Here is a 23,281-nt window from a genome sequence, read left to right as displayed (position 1 = left end):
CGCTTAGACCCCAAAGACAGGTCTTCTTGCGAGAAAGATTCAATTACTTCCTTCGAATTAGCCACCCTACATGGCTGCTAACAAGAAGAAGCTTCAAACATTTTTGAAGGGACCTGGATAGGGCACCTTGCCAAGGTCCTACTTCCGTGACAATCGCGCGCAAGGGAACATCCGGCTTGTGCGTTTTACCGAAAAGAATACCGTCAGCCCATCTTTTCCAGCCTCTAGCTTTTATCTTTTTTTGAGATTAGTTAGGTTCAGTGAGTCACACAGTGCAAGAGCATGCTTCTTGATCCCCGCATGTGTTGACTCATTCTCCTTGTCTAAGTAGATTTTTTCTTGGCATAACCACAAACCCTCTACTGTGTCCTCTCAATACTCTGGCCATGACGAGGAAGTTCGCTAAGGTTTTCAAGCCTAATATCTCTTCTGACTGTGTACTCCTAGAACTAGAACTAGAACTAGAACTTCGCAATAAACGCGCCTGTGACATTCGACCACAAGAAAAGGTCAGGCTTGACATCTCTCCAAAGTGCGAGCGACGGCACTGCTACTGTCAATCACTCTCAGGCAGCAGTTCTAACATGCATAGTTGTGAAATTCAGTCACAACAGCTCTGCCTTGTTTTTTTTTCTGATGCGGCTTGGTCACGCTGCTTCACATTTAGACGGCAGATAGCAGCTACAGGCTTCTGCAGCTGTCATCAGACGTCGCTGGACTTTGGCATTTAACTTTATTTACGTTTCAAGCTCCTCAATATGCTGAGTGACATTTTAATGATACATGTCGACAAAGCCTCTGTCATTCATCGAAAATCTCACTCTGTCTCTCGCCGTCGAGGAACATGCACGAGAACAGGTCTTCATCGAAGAAGACGACAATGTTATCGTTGTTTCTCGTTTGCCTTGCTGCAGTCGATATCGCCCTCACTACCGAAGAGAAAACGGAAGAATCAAGAAGCCAGTTTGATGTGTTCTGTGGTAAGCTGCAGCGTCAGTCCATTTCTTCTCTGTCCTAACTAACCAATGCGAGCTAAAAGTAAAAAAAAAAGCCCTGCAAGCGAACAGTGTTCGTCAAGCGCATTTCTTACCACTGAGACAATCGTGGAAAGTGCAGAGAGAAAAGCCCTGGAGCAATTTATTTACAACAGTATACTGACGTGCCGTTCATTTGCGTCACGAATTGTTGCAACAAAGTTTCAGAATGCTAGAGGGAGTTCAAGGTCCGTTTACTAGTACATACGTCCGCTTATTTAGATTAAGAGGTTGAAATGGCAAACGTCTATGAGTAGGTAAGTGCCAAGTTTAAGCTCTGCCCACTACTCACGCAGTCGATACATGTCAGCCGATGCTCTAGCTTGTGCAAATTCTGCGCCTACTAATAGCAGCTCGCATACCAGACCCACTTCGTATTTTATATCAACAGCGTAAAAGCGCAGTACCCTTCAAAGCTCTTTCTCTCTCTCTCTCTCTGGAATATTTTTTGTAATGTTGCAAAACATCCAGTCATATCACCTCTGCTTCGGGAGTTGTAATAATTCTGGTGCGCAGAAAAAATGCAATTACCATTTTCATGTCAGTTCGGTTTTCAATATTCTAATAACGGTGTTCAGTAGTGTGCTTAGAAAATGTGAATGACCTCTTAAGCAAGAAAAATAAGCAGCTAGTGAGCAGCTTCGTAGGCAAATATATGAAACTCTGATAAAAGACGCAAAGCAATATGCAAGCTCAACGCACTTCACCCGATATAAAAAGATGACTGTTGTCTAAGAATACGTGAAACTCACGTCACTGGTGTTCTCGTCTAGGTGCACCATTAGCCAAATTCTCGCGCAGCATATGCGGTATTATATCAATAGATAGAGGATCAGTCAAATTCTATGACCGCTCAAAGCTTTACAGGAAGCCCTGGAGCATTCGGAGGCAATTCTAAAAGCAGAGCATTGCAAGCCATCTAAATAATTCTAAAATTTATCAAATGTCCGAACCACGAACGGGCTGCAGATTGTTACCTTTTTGCGTTTTAGGTGTATTTAGGCTGGCGCCGATGCTCAATGAAAGGTAGCCAAAAAGGGTCGCTTGTCGGGTAAACTTAGGGAAGCCGCCAAAAGTAACAGACCTTTTGAATGGTCTGCTTGTCAGGTAACAGCAGCTCACATAGTATATTGTATAATCCGTTTTGGCTGCAGTGAAATTTATTCCTAGGCATTCATGTTCATGTACTCTTGCCCCAAGCTCTCATGTATAACTATCCTACTCCTGCTCCGGTGGTGCGCATATAAAGCACAGACGGAGAGAGAATATTTAGGCATGTATACAATCCGCATAATAAAAAGGCGAGAGAAAGTGCTTCGCTGCTGATCGAAGCGCCGCTGTTGGCGCATCGGCGGGTCATGGTATGATGAATTTAAGCAATGAAGACCTCTGCGAATAAACGAACTAAACGGAGAAGCAACGGCAAGTCGGTTCACGCCTTTGAACGTAGGTCACCTAAAACGACCAAGGGCTGGGCCGCCCCGGCGTTGGGGACACATCATGGCAGCCTAAGTAGCTACATCTTCTCCAACTTCGCGAAAAGCCGAAAAACAGGAACAAGTCCTTCTGTCTGTGAGCTTGCACAGTAACCAGATCGTCTTATAACAAGTTTTTTATTCCTTTTGCAATGAAAGTGGTCTGGAGCAGGCGCTTGTTGGCATCGCGTATATAAATCGTAGAGAGGTTGTAGGTTTGTACATAGCGTACGACGTCGCATCTGTTTGAAATATATGGTCTGCTTCAAACCATTTCTTTTTCTGTCCGATAGCCATTGTGGCGTACGTATTTTCGCCCCTAATGCACAGAAGAGCCGCTCAATAGAGCTTGTTTTGCACCACTCGGTTCTATCAGTCCGGGAAGCCTGACTCACCACGAAATGCGCATCAGCACAAGAAGCCTATGCTCACCCTATCTTGCACCTCGCAGATTGTCACTAAACGAAAATTGTGCAGTTTAGGACAAAACCTTTCTCTCTGCCATGCGATCGACTGCACTGTCAGACAATACGGCTGGTCATGAGGTTACTGACGCGAACCTCTGTGTTATGGTTGCCATAAACGTGCAAAAGCAATCCAGAGTGTCCAATTCGCTGCACTCCGTGCTTGAGTCACGCCTGTAGAGCATGTTTACAGGTGCATAAGAAGCATGGCCCTCTTACCCAAAGATTTATTGCAAGCAAAATGCCACGGCTATCGACTCCCTACGATTTTTAGTCAACTTGTCCACCATGAGTGTAAGGGGAAGCGCATTATTTGTTCTTTTTTTATGCGTCTAAATATTGGACCTTTGATTAAAGCTCAGTGAACTCGAGAGCCTGAAAATGTGATCAACATGAAATAATTCAGAACAGTGCATTGCCATACGCGTTGCTATTTTCGCAAATGACCAAAGTTTATTAAAACCTTGGTGTGGCTTTACACACATGTTGAAGTATAAATACATATACTCACGAATAAAAGGAAAGATGCTCTTTAATATTGCTAATCTTTCCTTTTGGTCGCAGACTTTGGCTCTGAGGATCGGAAAAAGCTTTTGGTTTGCATCAGCAGCGCGAGTAATCAGGTAGGTTCTTTATCCGGCTTAGCAGTTTTGTTGAAGCTGCACTCCGTCACAACGGTTTCAGTGAAGAGGCAAGCGCAATACTCATAGTACTTTACAATGCACAAGAGCAGTGTCATTAAATGAGATCTGTCTACAACTAAAATCCCAAAGCACATTATTAAAAGCATTTGTTTTGCTTTATTGCTTAATAATTAAAGCCTTGATTTCTTTTTCTATCTCAGACAAAAATTTTTCTGAGTCTAACAACAATCATTTATTTGCACTATGGCACACCTATTGTGTTCAATAACACCTCAATAAGTGAACATGCATTTCCTGAAATGAATGCATAGCCTGAAATGCATAGTGCTTTGCAGCGCTCACTTTTTTAACTCCAAGAAAATCTGCAGAACGTGCTGCAAGGATTGTCTTCCTGACAGTATGCGACCTTTTTGTGAACTATGAGAGATAGGGCGAACTGCAGGCACAGTATGGAGTACTGTAGCTGCCACATAAATTCGATATGCCCCTCTTTTGTCACGATAACTGCACCCACAGAATAGACGTCACGCCAATATAAAGTCACTTCCTGTCGCATTGAAGAATGGTAACCTCTCTCTCCCGCCGCAGTTTTAAGAGCAGGAGCCAGGGGTGGCGGCGCAGAAGATAGGCGACCGCTGCCATTTTTTTTTATTTTTATTTATGAAATACTGCGGACACTAAGTCCAAGCAGGGTGGGCGTACAAGTGAGTGAAATAAGAAAGAAATAACACTGGAAAATAGACAGAAATAGCACTAATTGGTTAGACCTCATGGGGCAATGGTTGGTTTATTTGATTCCAATCTATTATAGTTCGTGGGAAAAATGAAAACTTCTAGGTGTCTGTTTTGGCGAATATAGGGGTTAGAAAACTAGGGTGGTAATGTCAAGTTTGTCTGGCAGATAACGGCTTTAAGTATAATTAGGGGTCCAGACCAAATTTGTTCTGCCACATATGGACAGAAAAGCACCAGCAAAAAGAGAGATAGGGTTTACATCGCGATGCATTTGTGAGGAGTGCACGCTGCATCTAGCTGTGCACCATAAACAACATTCCCCGCCCCCCCCCCCCCACCCCACCCCAACCCCCAACTGCATCTTTGTAATACGTAAGCTGTATCCGCGCACAAATGATGGTTTGCGGCGCTTTCATTTCAAGCAAACTGAGCAGGCGGTTGGTCTTTCGTTGGGCAGTATTTCAGTTGTGCATTGAGAAAATCTGCTAGATTACGGATACTTACAGGCAACAAACTCCTCCAGAGCTCCTTTTTTTTTAACCTCCAGGCGAAGAGATGGCAACGATAGTTATATTGCGCGAAAATAGACGGACCAAGAAATTTGGCATGGGTCAAACCACGTCACACAATACAACTACCACTAAACGACGCTGGCTGTGTGGAGCCAACTACAAGGGCACTATAGACATAGCAGACGCGCTTTGTACTGTAGAGAACCACATAAGAGAAAGAAATATTCGTGTTGCAACAGAAATGTCACCAAAAACCTATTACAAGGTATCACAAGATACGTGACTATAATTCATGTTTTTTTTATACAAACCCGGGTTCCACACGGAATCAGAGTCCGTACAATCAAATACCCAGTATGAGCGAAGTCAAAACTTGGACTTGTTCGCATTTGACGTCTACCTGAGTGGCAGGCAGCAAAAATAAAGAAAAGTATACTTTCTTACTAAACCGTATAATTTCATGAAATATTTCCTGGTGCTTGATCTTTCGATCAATTTGGCCTCGGCTTGTCATCCCTAAATTAGTGGTTACCTCTGCTGGTCGTGCGCCCTTAGGTTTCCCCAGTGCAATGTTTGATTCCTGTCGCATAACGATTTACTTTTTTACGCCTGCCAACATATCGCTTATGTAAGCTCCTTTTAGCAGTCCACAGTGTTCGATTCGATGTCCCGGTTTAATGCATTTGTCTTTCGTAGAAACGCCTCTCTCCAAATTTTCATTTTATTTTACTTTAAGGCCGGAACAATCAAAACGCTGGCTCTAGGTTTCTTCGAACTGCCTTTTTTTTCTCACACGGAGCAAGTGCTGATAAAAATATTTGCCTACACAGTTCTCAATGCCTTTTATTGTGACAACTACGGTGGCTACCATTGTTGAAACTAGCAGTCAGCGTAGGAATATGATCACGTCGACAGCGTGTGCCGTTTATTGATGTTACCTCAGGCTACAACTTTGAGCCACATGACTGCGGTCTATGCCAGATGCTTCACCTAAGATGTTCTCTAATCTTTAAAAATTGATTTTTTTTTAGTTAGAAGAGCACTTTTTGCGGCATAGCACTGTCAGCGGTGTAGTGCATCAAAATGCAGCTAAAACGTACTAACTTGTTGGATGGTTAGCTATTATATTGCATATTGATATTTTTAACTATTACTACCAATCTTATTTGTTGAGATGCGTGTAGCCCACAGTTAGCAATATTGATGTCATTTTTTAGAGCGTAGATTACCGTTAGCAATAGCCATATCAATTCATTGACTTTCGGAAAAGCAGTTATCGTCGACGTTTTTTTCCAACAAATTTCGGATATTTTGATCAGTTACACCCACTGGAGGGGTTGTTCTGCCTGCGAGCCTCTCGGAAGTCCATTTATTTTGGCAAAATGCAGCCAAAATTTGTGGCGCCACTGCGCCGAGAGAAATAACGTTTTACAAGCTCTAAAAACAGATATTAGTACTACTTAAAATTGCGTACGGCCCTCTCAATAATTAAAGAGGCTAACAATAATAGTCAGTAAGTTAACTACTCAATATTTAACTAGCGTACTGGTTAGCCCGTGTTTTGTTGTAATATGACGTGCTACGCCATTGCCAGTGCTATGCCGAAAAAAAGCGGTCTTCAAACTCGAAAAGATTATTTTAAAAAATGCAGATCTTAGGCGAAACATCTGATATTTCTGGGCATTTTTCGGGGGTAAATGTACTTTCGATATTCCGCTCATGCCTGAGAAAAACAACGCAAGCACATCTTCTCATGTATATTGCTGTACTCGAGAACACCGACTTACGTTAGCATGCAATTTAACTGCGCGAAGTTATTTTCAGGCCAAAACTTTACTCAGCAAGCAAGGAAGAAGCATAGACAATTTTGCCAGCGAAGTGTGCAAACAAAACGTAAGTGTACTATTCTTCACAGCGAATGCATACGCGAAAAGCGCCGAGTCTTGTTGACGTATTTGCACACAAGTGGCCCCTAGTGGTTGTAGCAATTCGAGCTCAAGTCACATGTCTGAAGTCCTAAATAATGCGACAAAGGGTCGGGATTGCGAGGACTGCTTTATAGTAGGTATTCCACTTTCAGGACTAAGTAAATACCCCCCAACGTGGGGACTTTGTGCCGCACCCCTGACAACAGAAAAAGTAGTAGTAGCAGTGAGTGGTTTATTAAAATAATAATAAAAAGGAAGGTGAAGTTTTTTTCCTAGCCCCGGGGTCTGCCATCGATACCGAGGCACTTAGCTGGGGCAGCGGAAGAAATAAAGGATAGCAGGCAGAATGGAGAAATGAAATGAAATAGGTTAGGAGATATGAAGAGAGGATGGATGGAAGTAATATACACAAAAACTATTTACACGATAATAAATATGTACAGGTTGCGCGCGTGATTCACAGAAAAATTAGTTACAGAAACCCTATTGAAGAAATAATTACACAGGATGATCGTGAGACCTCATGGGAAGAAGGCACCGATAGCAATCGGATTTATTCTAGATTATTCTTTTGATGTCATTATTCTAATGAGTGTCTTTACTGTGCGAATTGAGGGTGATGTGCGGAGGTTGCTGGTGGGTGGTAGTTTTGAAAGGCAGCTAGAGTTCCCACCTCATTGAACTCGATTTCGCCGTCGCTTTTTCGTTACATTTCGACGCGGATCAGAGTTGAGGCCTTTTAGAAGGCGGGTGTAGGTGGGCTGCCGGTGGGGAGCGTTTGTGGAGGGTGCAGCTGGTTTGGTGGATGATGGATGGCATTCCTGGAAATTGAAGGTAGGCTGAGGAGCTGGAGTGACGGTGTCGGTGGGCTGGCATACTCCTTGCTAGGCAGTATGGTAGGGAGGTGGGTGTCGGGTGGCGCTTTTTTCACAAACCTTCAATCTTACTGTAATTACTTTGTTTTTCTTTTTATAGGCCCTTTATAACATATGTAGCCACTGTGAAATGCCCCGAGGAATGACAATCCCGAGGGGTTATGCAATAACTCGGCGATGCGATCTAGTCCAGCGAACGCAGTGTGGCATGCCATAACCCCTCGCACAGCTCCCCAGCAGCCACCTGTCTCCTTCACCCTATCTTCATATTCCTTTTAATACCTTCTTTCTCCCGCCCGTCTCGTCTGAAAGACGAAAAGGGCGATGTCCTTGTGCTATGGATCAGTGGTTAGGGCGCTCGGCTACTGAGCAGGGGTGCCCGGGTTCGAACCCGACCGTGGCGGCCGCGCTTTGATGAGGGCGAAATGCAAAGGCTTCCGTGTGCTGTGCGATGTCAGTGCACGTTAAAGATCCCAAGGTGGTCGAAATTATTCCGGAGCCCTCCACTACGGCACCTCTTTCTTCCTTTCTTCTCTCAGTTCCTCCTTTACCCCCTTGCCCTTAGGCGCGGTTCAGGTGTCCAACGATATGCGAGACAGATACTGCGCCATTTCCTTTCGACAAAAACAAACCAAACCAACACAGAATGTAGCCGCAGGTTTTGTATAAAAGGTGGGGGTGCTACCCTGTCAAGCTCAGTAATGGGGACTCAGAGGCAAAGCTTCGCCTATTGCTCGGTTTTATTGGCTGTTAGCGTCCAAAACAGCTCCTTTTTGTGCCGGTCTTCAGCCTGTTTCCTCCCCTTCTATTTCGAGTGCCTTTTTAGCTTTTCAAGCATAATCTCGCTCTTCTTTCTGTTTTCACTCCAAGGAAGCATCACTTTTTTTTTTTTCAAATTCTCTTTTCAACGTAATACGGCAAGATTCCCGTTATACCGAAAACACGGCGTCCTCGGTGACGTTGTGAGCGAAAAAAAAAGGCGGCTCACCTGCAATTCAGGTCGCGTGACCTTGTAACGTCATCACAACCTGCCAATCGTCGCAGGGGGAACCTGCCTACCGGATTTTAGCAAACAGCCTATTGTGTCAGGCGACAGGTATCTTAATGATTGGTCGCGAGGGGCTGCTCGGGAATATCAACCTGTGTCTCGCAAGCCCCACCGGTGGCTGCCGATGCTGTGGCGCATCGCTTAACCACTGCTCCACTTCGCCAGAAGTGGTATGAGGACTACCTGCGATCTATGAATGTAAAGTAGAGAATGACCAATTCCGCATATATGAGCGTTGTAAGCATAACCTAAGCAATGTGATACGCAAAGAAGACCCCAGCACTTTGAAAGAACCCTTGAAAGCTGTCGTGTTACACCTTTAAGGCTGAACATAGGTGTCCCCTCAAGTTTTTTCTTCAGCTTTTGGCTACTTCCTCTTTAATTTTTAATCCGCTTTGGATGGAAAGGTGTTTTGGTACAAGCTTTGTCTCAGCTTGTTAATTTCTTTCCAAAAATTCTGACCACCGCGGCCGGTGGCAGTAAAATCATGATTGGTCGAGAAGGGTTCGAAACCGGCCGCCACGGCTGCGTTTCGATGGAGGCGAAACGCAAAGGCTCCCGTGTGCTGTGCGGTGTTGTGCAGGTTAAAAGATTCCCAGGTGATAGAAATTATTCCGGAGCCCTCCACTACGGCACCACTTTCTTCCTTTCTTCTTTCAGTCCCTCCTTCAACCTTTTCCTTACGGCGCGGTTCAGGTGTCCGCCGATATGTGAGGAAGATACTACGCCATTTCCTTTGCTAAAAAAACCAATTTTCATACCGCAGCTATTTTTTTTATCACTGAAGTAAAAGCGCAGTGAAAAAAAAACAGAACTATACGCAGGCTCCGCGTTGTTCGCGTTCCTTTTTATTGTGATATTACTTGCAATTACGGTAATGTGTCATTCATGCAAAAGCTAGCAGGATTTGAAATCGTTTAGGATGACTTGGTTTGTGCGGATGATGAAGCTGACTTCGCAGAGCCATTACAGTACGATAAATACAACCGCTTCTCGACTAGTAAGAATATGAAGAATGTGAAGGTGAGGAGCCGACCTACTACCATCTGCCGTGAACGCTGATGACGACATCATAATCATCATCAGCTTCAACCGCAATTGGTTATATCGCATCCGCAAAGCATGTTGGGTCTCTGCGACGAGCACGTGACCACGCTTACGAGTTTGGAAAGCGCCGTGACAGGATCTACATAGAAGTATGCACACAAAGGGAGAAATAAATGCCCCTTGTGTGTGACTTTTTATTTTTTGGCTGTAATTTGGGAAGCCCACTTACTACAAACGTCGAAAACAACGAACGCAATCTGCGTGACCATCAGGTTCATTATAAGTGGGCTCCACAGTACTACTGTACCGTAGAAGAGACCTTATATCTTAAAAAATCCAATTTAATATTACGTGGTGGGCTTCTCTGAAACACCTTTTACATGCATATACACCCGGTGACGAGGGGAAACTGCGCTGCCTTGCTCACCGGTATGGTGGATGAATGCAAGCACTTGCCAAGACATTTATTACGTGTATAAGGTAGATACTAAACTTCATTACTGCCATCTTGTTTTCTTCGCAGAAAGAACAGTTTCCTCAAGACATCCAGAATCACTTGGTAAGCCCGGTGTTCCTTTTGTCATTTTTAACAATCTCTGTTCATCGCTGTATTTTTTTTAATGTTCGGGCACGATCACTTATTTAATGCCATTCTCGTTATACATCCTTTTAGTATAAAGCTGTGCCGAAATGAATAATTCGACCATGGAACATAAACTGTCAAAGAAGAAAAAATATTGAAGCTGAGGGAGGGCAGCAAAATAAGTTTTTTTCGAACGATTAGTTCGTTGCGTTTAGCTATTTTCTGCGTCCGACCATTTACACTGAGATGAGCGCTTGTAATGTACTATCCTTCAAAGCCTTCTACAAACTGCATGGCACAGTGAATGCTACAAAGCTCCTTGTTACGTACACGCACACACAGGCCCATGTAACCGATCATGACACATTCCCTAGAGCGCCCACTGATATACCGCATCATTTATGTCTGAATGCAGCGAACACATATATGACAATATTTTATGTTCTTTTCGTCGTTACCTGGTCGGAAAAGTGAGTCATAAAAGTGTGCTCGCTCCCAGAGCCACTTAAATTACATAAGAACAGATGACGGTCCGTCGGGTGGTTACTGCCTGCTTCAAATATCTCTTGTAACATAGGTCAAATTGGCCGTCCGTTATATTGGCTGCAGAAAAAACAGGATGCCCTGGCCTCTATGCGGTTTCGCCGGGAATTTTTTCATATAACTGCAAGCCGTGTAGGAAGAACTAGAAGTGTGTTTTTCTTAAAGCAAGGCCACGATGCGATTGTGCCTGCTTCGTAAAAGCTTTCCCGCTGTTAGAGCAGTGTACTGCAGACCACTGCTTTTCTTAATGTAGTTGCGCGATTGCACGATTATGCCGCAAGACACGAGACATAAAAATGGCTCAATGTAAGAGAACCTGCAAAGTGCATTATATATAGAGTAAGGGACTAACCGCTATATAGCATGCACTAAAGCGCATCTATATGGCTACTAAGGAAGGCTACACAGTTTTCACAGAATATTCGTTGCTGCAGAAAAATTCGCGCTGGTCTGGGGTTCGAGTACGGCATAACCACCTGTCCCAGGCAGTCACTCTAATAACTTAGGTAACCAGGACGGTTAGCAGATGATGGGGCGTGTGCTTTTCTTGGTAGACTTAAAGGTGCACTTGGGTGAACGCTAATTAGATGTTTAATTTTAATTTTTTTTTAAATTTTATTTAATGTTTGTCCTACTGAAGAAAGCATTCCTACCCGAGAAATTTTAACAATTTTACTGAGGAGTGTCCGCATATCTCATGTTCCGTTAGTAAATTGTCACATTCTTGAAATAATGTTTCATCCACATTTTCAACATGCTTACTCGATAAAGATTCTATAACATGACTGCTGTTTAGAACATTTTAAACTATTAGCTATGTGCTAAACTACTCGGAGAAAGGGCTTCGGTGGTGTATGCTCAGTAACGGAAAACTTCCATATTCGCCGCTTGCCCTCTAAAAACATTCTACCAAGATTTTAGTTTCAGTTAGCTGGCTCTTAGCAGAGACTAAAAAGAAACGAGACCTGAAATAAGAACTACAGACGGAAACACTAATAAGACACGTTGGCGTGCGTCCACTGTCTTAGCCCTTACGTCCTCGTTTTTTCGACAGTTACGATTTCAATAAATGGTGGTTACTGGATCACACTCAGCCATAATGAATAAATGAACTGTGAAGTGGTCCGTCTCGACAGCAAGCTGCCTGTAGCCATGTGGTCTAGGTAGAGCATGGACATGTGAGCAATCGTAGCAGGTGGGCGATCAACTTTTAGTGTCACTTTTCTTGTGCCGCAGGCTGGTGCAAACCCTAGGTAGCTTGCTTTCAAAGGAGAGCTTTTGAAGCGAAAAGGTTCACTACGCTAGGTAAAGCAGTCATCGCGTAGGCTGTAGAATGACCTTGAACGACCTTCAGCTCAACCATGTTAGCCGTGCGTGAACATATGTGGTACAGTTACGGTGTCGAACCCTTGACCCCTGATATTGACCCATGACATTTAGTTTACATTTGACCTCTGACTTTTGACATTGGGTGACCTTTGGGTTGGCCTTTGACACTTGATCTTAAGAACATCCGATAGGGTGATGTGAAGCTACGTAATCACATCTGATAGGAGTATCATTATGCCATGTGATACCATGTCATAGCCACGGGGTCGTGTGGGTATATATAGAACGGCTATCGAAAGCGCGTAGCGGAGCTGCCATGGACCAGCCTAAGCCGCTTAGCAAGCGTCCTTGCTTTGCGCTGAATTCCAGGGTTAGCCAAGTTAAGCCACAGCCAATTTTTTGTTGACCCTTGTCACCGAATGCGTCACCGCAGAAGCTAAATTCTGAAGAACCATTTGTATGGTGCGCGGATATCCATTGCATGTCAACAGTTGAGGACACTTTATGTGCATGGTTTCAGAAGATTATTTACGCCTTTAGCTATTTTTGAAAATACTGTGAATAAATGGGGAATAACTTATCCCCGTCGATATTAAGCATTGTCTTAAACAATTTGGATGCACAAGATGTCTTATATAGCTCGCCAGTCGGCCACCTGAGAAATACTTTTGTCATTGGAATGGCTGAAGGTTAATCTTAACAAATCGCTTTTTATCATAACTGCTGAAGCAATCGGGTTTTCCTGGTCGAAGTAGCTTACCTTGCCCTCTGCTGTGCGTATCAACCCAACTTCCTTTTCAAAGAAAGCGCCCTTCTTTCCACCAAATTTTAGTAAATTGTCCTGTCTTCTTCAAGAAATCTCCACTTTAGACGTTTGCTGCGCTGCTGAGAAAAACTACCTCCGCAAACGCCATCTATCGCCACTGATTAAAGAAGACAAAGATGATGTTAAGTTCTGGTCAAGAAATTATACCATTTCTACCCCAAAAATCTCCCTGAATAAGAACTAGAGTCCTCTTTTACAAGACAGAAAACACGGCAGTATTTCTCCAATACTACAACAGTGAATGTGAAGCCAAATTGTATTTCTGAAAGAACAATTCGTACTTGTAAACCTTCACCATTTGGTCGCGTTATATTTAAAAGACATTAACTCCTATATATTTAAAAACAATCTTCAGTCGTCATTGAGGTCAGCATGTGCTATTATTTATCGCTTTCGCAGGAAGAATTGGAGGCTGCCATCAAAACCTGTGTTGACAAACTAAACCTAGGAGTTGTGGAATAGCTGTATAGTCAATGCTCCAGTCACCCGCGAAATAAAATGTTTTGAAACAATCTGTCTCACCATATCTCTCTGCTCTTCCTACATTAGTGCCCCTATGCTTAAAGAACGTAACATTTTGTGCTGCTAGAATGTGCGGTTAGTAAAACCAGACAGCTTTCCCCTTAGAGAGGCCTTGATGCAAAATACGTTCCTCTATATGCATCATGATGCTTTATTTGCATGGAAACAGCGCAGCAGGCGGGACCAAGAAAGGAAGACACAAACACGGGAGCTGACTATCAACTGAAATAAATTTTTTGCAGCCACGTCAATATATAAAACACATACATACGATAAAAGCATAAAACCTTAAAACTAGGTGACAAGTGTCTTCTAATCAGCCATCGAGAAATCTGGTTTCTTTTCTTTTCAAGTTAACAGAAGGAGTGCTGACTCACTTCTCCCCTCGTTGATGAATGGCATACGCCTCAAAAAAGTTCGCGGTAAAGCTGGTTCTTGTATCGTTTAAGAACCTTGGTCCTGTCCAAAGTGGCAATGCACTGGCGTGAGGTCACGTGTTCAGGCAAGTTCTTCCTTGCACCGTCTTTTATATCTTTATTATGCTCTCTGAGCCTGTCATTCAAACAGCGCCCAGTTTGTCGTATGTATGCTGATCCACAAGATAAAGGAATATCGTAGACGACTTCCTTTGTACAATCAACGAATGCTTTTTCATGTTTCTTTCCACACTGTCTTGACAACGTATCTGCTCGATTGACCAACTTGCAAAGTTTTTCCAGCTTGTTTGGCGCAGAGAAAGCCAACCCGACGTCGGACCGCCCTAAGGCTTTCTTCAGCGGATGACTCACGCCATGCACGTACGGGATCACAACAGTTTTCTCTCTTCCCTCGTGCTCCTGTGTCGTTGTGGCCGCTTGCCGGAAGTCTTTCAGGATCTTGTTGCCAACACTACGGAGAACAGCATCCGGGAAACCAGCAGTGCGCAGTCGTTGCAGCTGGCCCTTGAAGTTTTCACTGATGCGATGATGACATCACCGGTTGAGGGCGGTCTTCATGGCGCTTGTCGCTACTGCTCTTTTAATTAGTTTGGAGTGCGCTGAAAGGTATGTCATGATGCCTTTCTTTGAGTGCGGAGAGTAACACCAGCAGATGTGTTCTGGGCGTACGAATAGGCCCGTCTGCTGGTTCCGTTCTTGGTCCTTTCTGCTGCGCTGTTTCCTTGCAAAGGATGTACCAACTAGCCCGGCTTACTCCTTTGTTGGATCATAATCGCATATTTTGAAAATATTTTAGCTAATTTGTTCTGCAGTGCAGACTTTCGCTCGTGAAAAAAAGCAGAGCTTAGGGAACCCAGAGTTTAGTCAAGACATTTGTATAGCCTCTTAACCTGTTGGATCATAATCGCATATTTTGAAAACATTTTAGCTAATTTGTTCTGCAGTGCAGACTTTCGCTCGTGAAAAAAATGCAGAGCTCAGGGAACCCAGAGTTTAGTCAAGACATTTGTATAGCCTCTTAACCGCCACGTACGCTGAAGAACAACCGGTCACTTCCCAATGGACCAAAATTGTAACTAAATTTTTATTTCGATTCAAAATACACCCGTATTCGAAATGTGTGCCACGGCACACCGTATGACAACGGTGGAAAACATCGCAACTGTAATTTTTACTATCGGCATATTTCAGCTGTATGTGTTTTAAACTTCATTACGTTTAAAACGTGATGTGTTTCAGATTGAGTGTGTTTCTTAACTGCTAATTCTTGTGTCAATTTGAATCAAGTATAATGTGTACGAGAGCTACTGCCATACTGTCCCGTGCGCCTGTTTGTGCACCTGTTTGTGCACGGGACCCCCATAGGCGCCTCAGTTTCGGTTACGGCTGTCAATCTCACCATGGAAAAGCTGGGACACCGGGCGTTGGCCTCCTTTGTCCCTTCCCCGAAGGTATTTTTCCGCTACATGGGCGACTGCTTCTGCATCATCCAAAAAGGCGTGGTGAGCAAGTTTCTGGACAATCTTAACAGCCTGGAAAGAGCCATTCAGTTTACTATAGAAGAAGAATTGGACGGTAGACTGCCATTCCTTGACGTCCTTGTTTCACGGAAAGGCCAGGGTTTATCTTTCAGCGTATACCGAAAGGAGACGCACACTGGCCGCTACCTATATTTCAGCTCAGTGCACCCTGCCAGCCATAAGAAGGCCGTTGTTAGCACGTTATTGCAGCGTGCGAAAAGGTTGTGCACAAGGCCCGAGGATGCTACCCTGGACGCGAAAAAGGTACGGGATGACCTCAGAAGCTGTGGATACCCTAGGCGCTTCATCGACGGGGTGGAACGTCAGCTGGCAAAACAAGGACAACGGGCTTCTGTGCCGTATGTCCCGGGTATTAGTGAATGCCTAGCACGTGTCCTATGGGAATATGACGTGCGGGTGGCACATGTCCCGGCCAGAAAGATGCACCATCAGCTTGTAAAGGTGAAGGACACACTGCGAAAGGAAAGATTCTCTGGAGTTGTTTACGAAATCCCCTGCACGGACTGCAACGGTTTGTATATCGGGGACACAGGAAACTACCGGAAGCGATTACAGGAGCACACTCGTGACGTAAAGAACGAAAACATTCGCAACAACGCCTTAGCGGAGCACGCCGTCGTGAATGGCCACAAAATTGACTGTGACAAGGCAAGGATCATCGCAACCGAAAAAGTAGCAGAATCACGACTTCATCTGGAATCCCTAATCATACAAACTACGTCACACACGTTAAACCGGAACGACGGTAATCTAAACCCGATATACGCACGCTCCTTGCGCCGATTATTCAACCCATATTTAAACGACCCATGTTTGGTGGTGAATTCATTGTGAACAAGGCTTCCGTGTGGAAGCCGAAACGTCAAGAACGAACCTTTTTTCACTGGTTGGCGTCTCTTATTTAAAAAAAAACGTATCTGGGTAGGTCTAAAAACCGGCCTGGTGTGTATGTGTGCGTGACCTTAGCCGCAGTGCGCTCTAGGAGCGTCTGCAGAGAACACTGAGCGTGACCATGGTCACGTGTATAGTGCGCTTCATACACTGCCACTTATGCATAGAGCATGGGCTAATTTTGTTATCCAAGTGGGCCTAGAAGAAGACGAAGATGAAGAAGTATGAGGTACCTTAAATGAGCCATTGCTTCGCAATTATTTGTCTGTACATTGCACCCTGGATAATCCCCCACTGTGCGCATGTGCCACTGCAACAGAAAACAGCAACAATTTCATGAAGAATAAAATAGTCTGGTTAGAATACAAAGGCTCCAATCTGCCTATAATTTCTCAAAATTTGTTATTCGTTTGCTCAGATTTCTCGATTTTTTATTTATGAGCCACCTGAGATAAGTCTGGATGAATTTTTCTCCTGTTTGGATCTGCAGCTAACCTTGGCCAATACCTTACCGTGGGCATGTGCCAGCGCATCAGAGGCAGCAACAACAACAAAGGCTGTTGTAAGCAATCAGTGGAAACATATTCCTGCTGCAGTTGCAGTCAAGGCTGCGCGTCTGCATCTGAGATTTTTATTTTAAGCAAGCAGTTCTGACACATGTGGTTAACCTGTGATAATCCTTACGGCGGCCCGTTTACATGTTATACTCGTGAGTTTCTTTTTATACGGGAAAAAACATATCGGCAAAACGACCTTTGTTTACTGAAAGCCGATTTAGTGGCCCTATGCTTTACCACTTTCACAATTCAAGTGGATTCAGCAGTAACAACGCCAGCCAGCTTTCATACCTGCGCAGGCTTTCATACAAGCCTAATAACGAACATATCTATTGAAGAAGTGAGAAACGCACTATAAACACAATTTATTCTGCTCAAAGAAGAGAGAATCGCGACAAGCTACCGATTCCGGAGCGGAATCCATGTTTTTGAGCCCAACGCTAACCAGGACCACCATGAATCCTTATCTTTCCGCCATTCCGGCGATGGACGAAGTTCCTTTAAGAGACTCGCATAGACGTCAGTGCCACTTATTCGTCTGGGTAAATTTGAGGGACACTATATCAAAATCCAAGGCCGCGGCAACGAATGCCAAGCGAAGAGGCCGTGTTTCGATGGTGGCAACTGAGAAAGACGCCCGTTAGCTGTGTGATGTCAGAGTATGTAAATGAACCCAAGGAGCCCTGTTAAATGCGCATGTCGTATAACCTACACGCTTTAGGTATGTTAAAGCAAATGTAACAAGACTAATCTCTGTACTGATCTGTCAATACCTTACACGTTCTTGTATCCAACAAATGTTACTGGATTTCGTTTTCAATTCATCTTTTACCGCAAGCTTTTTTTATTTATGGCTATTTTCTCACCATCCACCTCCCCGCAGCAATTATTGCCTAAATTAAGTCTACTTTGCCCTGTAGATTTTTCCTGCACATTGCACTTCTTTCATTATGTATAGTTTTCTTTGCAGTGTGCCCCTAACATATACATAAAATTGTCTACTTTTTGCAAATCGCCTTCAGAGCAAACGCCCAAACATCCGCACGCCGCACGCGATGGTAGGTTTGGTAAAAACAGAAATAAAGTTAAATGCCAAAGTCCAGCGACGTCTTATGACAGCTGCAGAAGCCTGCAGCTGCTATCTGACGTCTAAATGTGAAGCAGCGTGACCAAGCCGCATCAGAAAAAAAAAAAAACAAGGCAGAGTTGTTGTGACTGAATTTCACAACTATGCATGTTAGAACTGCTGCCTGAGAGTGACTGACAGTAGCAGTGCCGTCGCTCGCACTTTGGAGAGATGTCAAGCCTGCCCTTTTCTTGTGGTCAAATGTCACAGGCGCGTTTATTGCGAAGTACGGAAGAAAATGGCGCCATACTCAACCACGCGTGCCTCATACTAGGACAGGAAAACTTTATGCATGTCTCGATGCATGTTCGATTGTCGTGGCTTCGATCGTGCCTTGTTTGTATCCTCTAGAGTGTCCACTACTCGCAAGGTACCGGGTTTTTCAAAATGGATCGCTTATTAGTGAAGCTAGCACACCTGTTTGTTCGATACTAGTATCAGTGCACAGTTCTGCTAAACGGCTTCAGGCATAAATTTTCGAAACGAAACAAACAATACTCTTTGTTATATGGGCGCTACGAAGTTTCAGTTGCAGGCGTTGAGTAGCACAGAATTCAATACGACTTTTAATGTTGTTCGATAAGCCACACGGCATTTCCACCTCATCAATTGACGTGAAGGAGTACTTACCCCAATTAATGGGATGTCACCGAGCCTAGATGTTGTTGTGAGGAACGACCAGTGCTTGTCGGAAATGCCGACGCCTATATTCCGGTTGTCCATATTGGCCGGTGCACCGTGACGTAATGGTGCTGGCGCCGATCGAGACCGAAGCTAACGGTACAAAACTGTTTGTAATTAATTATTAATGCTGCGCACTGCCGTTTCGATCTCATTTTTACGATTGCTAGGCCAACAGGCCTCTTCCAGGTCAAGAAAAAAAAATGCGCACCCAAAAACTGTGTGTCTGCACCCCTGTAAGCACTGGGGGAGGCTTAGAGGGAACACACTGGGAAGAGTTTGGAACAAACAGTAATTTGCATGCAAAGAGCGTAAATAAATGACAACGCTTGCGCTTGCTGCATAAATGGCGACATTCACTGAATGCTACCGGCAGTTCTTTTTTTTCCCTTAATCTACCGCTTTGACGCCTTATTTAATTACTTTGTTCCCGGTGCGTAAGGGTGTTCGCGCACTGTAAGACTGCTGCAGCCACTTTCCTTGTACCAACCTATAAACCCTGATCAGACGGGCCCTGTCTGTGCCTTCGGCTGAGCGAGGATGATCGTACCTCAATCGGAGCTTTGAATCAAGTGTGAAGGTTTTCAAGCTCCGACAGGCCATACTGTTACCACTGTGTTTCCCGCACTATGCAGCATGAAGTAAAGATTGTCAGTTTTAACGCGATAGCGTTCAAACTGCAGATGGTCGTCGTCGGCGTCGTTGCCCATTAATGAAAAAATTCTCACAGTGGTAACCTAAGTGGCAGCTGGGCCACCTAAGTCACGTGATCATGTGACGTCCCCATAGCCTTCCAGAGTGGCAGATAGCAGTTAAATTAATGACTGCTCGCCAGAGGTTTCTCGTGAAAACCAACCTGGGTCGCAGAAGACCCATCGGTGGCAGCACCTGCCATCGCAGGGCAGTGGCGCATTACTTAACCGCTGCAGCACTGCACCAGGAAAGGTATGAGGACTCCGATGAATTTATGTATGTAGACTATATAAAAGAAACGATAGGGCGTGCATGGACTCTAACCCATGGACACTATCGCGTCATATCTTTTAGGCGAAGCTTAAGTTTTCTATCAGTTGTTCCATCTGTGTGAAATGTGTGAGATGTTTTCGAGCGTGAGTTTGTGGGAAGCGTGACGAGTGCGTGCCTCTCGCGTTAAACTCGCCGCATGCTTGCAGATTCTGAGCTCCTGGCCTCCTGCCGTGTCCCAGAGGCGCTTTGAAGAGTTTGGCGACCTGTTACGATCGCGAGTCGCACCCGATGATGAGAAAATTTCCACAGGGCGCGAGATCCATGGCGCCAGCAGATGATCGTGGTTGAGTGCATACCCCATTCGAATACGAACTAGTACAACGTGCTAACGTAATCGCGGAACGACAAAAGATGCGCTACACCTTCAGATGTGCCAGCGAGAGCTCACGCTTTCAAAACATAAAATGCACAACCACATTCAATGGAGGCTAACAACGCAGAGAGTGAAATTATATCGAAATTTAAAAATATACTTAGTTCAAAGCCTTTCCGAACACGCCGAAAAATATGCGTGTATAAAAACGACATGAGATATGTTCCGAAAGCGTTCAAAGGTGCTTTCAACGGCGAGCGTCCACCACCGTCTGTGAAAAAAAAATTCATTATCTTCTTTTCTACTGCACAGATAAGAGCCAAACTTGGTAGAAAGTTTCTTTATGAAATCAGGATTCCAAAACAGCACAAAATTTTTAACGCTCCTTTTTTTTGGTGGAAATCTTAATTTCAGTTCGATTTCTCTCCTAAAACTCTTCAAAAAAAAAAAAAAACTACCGCACCTATGTGCGAAGTAAACGGCCAGAATTTTTTCATACCAGTGCCGGAAAAATAACACAAGCGTTCTTCTAAGCAACACATTATCTAACTTCTTGCACTTGAAAGCAAATGCTATGTTTTTTCTGGCCGTGCCCTTCGCTCCAACACCAGACTTTGAACTTTTTGTTTTATCACCACGAAGACATACGCCTCGTTTGAAAAGTTTACAGCATGAGCCAACGTACGAAGAGTTTAGCAGTCAAGTTTCATGAAGGCTTCTTTTATTATTGAAGCATGTTTTTTTGTTTTCTGCCACTTTCCATCATATGGCCTTTTATCCCAAAGGTCCGTGGCGTGTCGCGCTGTATATATCCAGGCAGGAACTTCTGTTCTACATAATATCTTCCTCTGTATCTCGTCTGCAAAGCAGGAGTACGTGGTTGTTCATCGGTCGATTGAAATGGCCATGTTCTCTATATTTTTTCTTTCAGTTGTGGCCGTCTGGATCACATGCGTCAGTGCGAGAGGGGATACATATATGGAACATCAACCTGAGGATTTCTGCAGTAAGTAGTAGCTTGAGTGCTTTTCGCATCAGCCAAACACAGCAACATAAATCATTCAAAAGACGCACGAAAAGAAAAGCACGTTTCGCACTGCTACGGCGTGTATTTCCAATAATCACGAAAAGCCTAGAGCAGACAAGGCTAGGAAAATCACAGGCTCATTATGATATGCATATGAGGAAACCAACAGCCACTGAATCTAAGGAAAGCATCGAAAAATGTCTCCTTCTTTTCTTGTTGATCAATAGGAAATTAGTACTGAAGGAGTTTTTTTACTAAGATTGTAACTCCCAAGAAAGTAGGAGAAAAAAACAACAACCATACGCGCCTCGTGTAATACGAAAGCGCGATAGTTTTATGCCCAGTACTGTGCTTTAGCAAGTGAACTAAGACTTTCCAATCGTCTACATTGGACATATTTGTGTTGCGTGCTATAGTCGGATACAGCTGAAGACGAAGCGGCTGATGCTGTTCAAAGAAGGCCCTCCAGCCAATGGCGTCGATCGGTTGTCGTGTCGTCACTGTTAATACACTTAAACCGCGGTTAATAGCTGAAAGCCCTCACATTGTCACGTTAGTGGGTGCAAAAGCATTAAGCACGAAGACATCACAGTCAGTCGACGCCGTTGGCTGGAGGGCCTTTATTGAGGGGCATTTGCCGCTTCGTTCTTGACTAGTATATGGCTTTGCCTAACGCCAACAGCACCAGAGAGAACAAAGGGTGCCTCAATGCCAGCACCAGAGCGAACAGCGCCACCAGCGCCAACTTTCTCACCCCCATCAGGCTCCTCTTTTTCTTTTACTTTCTAATTTCATACAGGTCAAGTGAAATGATTGTACTACTTATTTCGCATTGGTCAAGATCATAATTTAAAAGAAAACTCATTCTGCTAAGTTTTCTTTGGTGTAAATGGCTTTTGGGTTCTTGATATTCTCATTACGCGGTGATAAAGCTGTGGACCATAGACGACCAAACTAATGTGGCACTGAAATGAACTTCCATGAGGCTGACTTGCGCCCATGAAGAACTGAACAACTAGGCGGTGGTTATAATTTAGCAAGCCTTTGCCGCGGCCTTCGAATGAAAAGAATCACAACTGCTCTCGGGTGCGTTCAACTTAAAAGAAACCTTGTAGATAAGAAGGCAAAAGCAAGTACGACAAGCTCGTATAGCGTAGAAGCAGTTACTCGTGGCTACGATCGTTAGAAATAAACCTATTCGCATAACGTTGCCGGGCAGATTTAGCGACCCACCTTGCGAATCCAGACTCATCATTGCCTCGGCTCCTTCATTTGATCAACTTTACCCTCCTTTCATCAAGAAAGGAACTCCTTCGGCGCCGCACACGTGCTCTCATCCCTCCGTGTGCGGTAATACTCCCCCGCGGTCTTATCCGTGCAGAGGAGGTTGTGCTTAGGAGGATCCGGGTCGGGGTTGCCCTCACACTAGCCATCACTCGGAAGTGGCCTCAGTACCGAGAATTGTTTCCTCGGCCAGGGTGTCCGATATGTAAACACGAGGACATTGAAGCCGGCATTCATCACTTACGGTGGGACTGCCCAGCTCTCAAGCCTACATCGATCCGGCACCTGATGGAAGCAGGTCTTTCACCAAGCAACCCTGCTTCATACATTGCCTGGACGCAGGGACCGTACCATCGTTCTCTACTGGACTTCATCAAATCAGCTAGCCTTTTCCATTCATTTAATGTCTACTACATCATTCATCACACCTTCACCCAGCATTGATGCCCTGGGGCAATAAATAAATAAAAAAATCTATTCGCATCTCGCGCCACCAACAGGGTGATAAAGCAATGTGCGGAGGCCAGGAACACGAGCAAAAAAATATTACGAAGCTTCGCGTCATCACCCTCCTGTTACTGAAGCATCGACCCGACGCTTTGCAATAGAAAGAAAGGTGTTCAAAATACGTAAAATGCACACACCAGGTGCACTTTAACACGCATAATACGGGTGTATCCGTATGACATTAACATCTTGGCATTTGCGTCGCTGCAGGGATGCTGTCTCTCCTTCGGGGACCTCTTCGCAGTGAATTTCTCCCATTCGGCGAAGGATCTTGTGTGGACCAAAATTGGGGCACAAAAGCTTTTCAGTGATTCCGCCGCAAACAA

The 23,281-nt window shown here is 44.4% G+C and overlaps 1 protein-coding gene across 1 annotated transcript in view; it reads left to right on the top strand.

The window, feature by feature from the left end:
* The first annotated feature begins 673 nt into the window (after positions 1 to 673).
* The window catches only part of LOC144102155 (uncharacterized), a 40,446-nt gene continuing 17,838 nt past the window's right edge, over positions 674 to 23,281 (top strand). The window contains exons 1-5 of the mRNA XM_077635469.1: positions 674 to 980; positions 3,538 to 3,596; positions 6,689 to 6,757; positions 10,286 to 10,321; positions 21,069 to 21,143. Of these exons, the coding sequence (XP_077491595.1) occupies positions 845 to 980; positions 3,538 to 3,596; positions 6,689 to 6,757; positions 10,286 to 10,321; positions 21,069 to 21,143 (375 nt within the window). The 5' untranslated portion in view covers positions 674 to 844. The remainder of the gene's footprint in view (positions 981 to 3,537; positions 3,597 to 6,688; positions 6,758 to 10,285; positions 10,322 to 21,068; positions 21,144 to 23,281) is intronic.

Source organism: Amblyomma americanum, chromosome 8 (assembly GCF_052857255.1).
Source record: "Amblyomma americanum isolate KBUSLIRL-KWMA chromosome 8, ASM5285725v1, whole genome shotgun sequence".
Taxonomy (NCBI): domain Eukaryota; kingdom Metazoa; phylum Arthropoda; class Arachnida; order Ixodida; family Ixodidae; genus Amblyomma; species Amblyomma americanum.
Note: the sequence above shows the minus strand (reverse complement) of the source record. Positions and strands in the feature narration are given on the sequence as shown.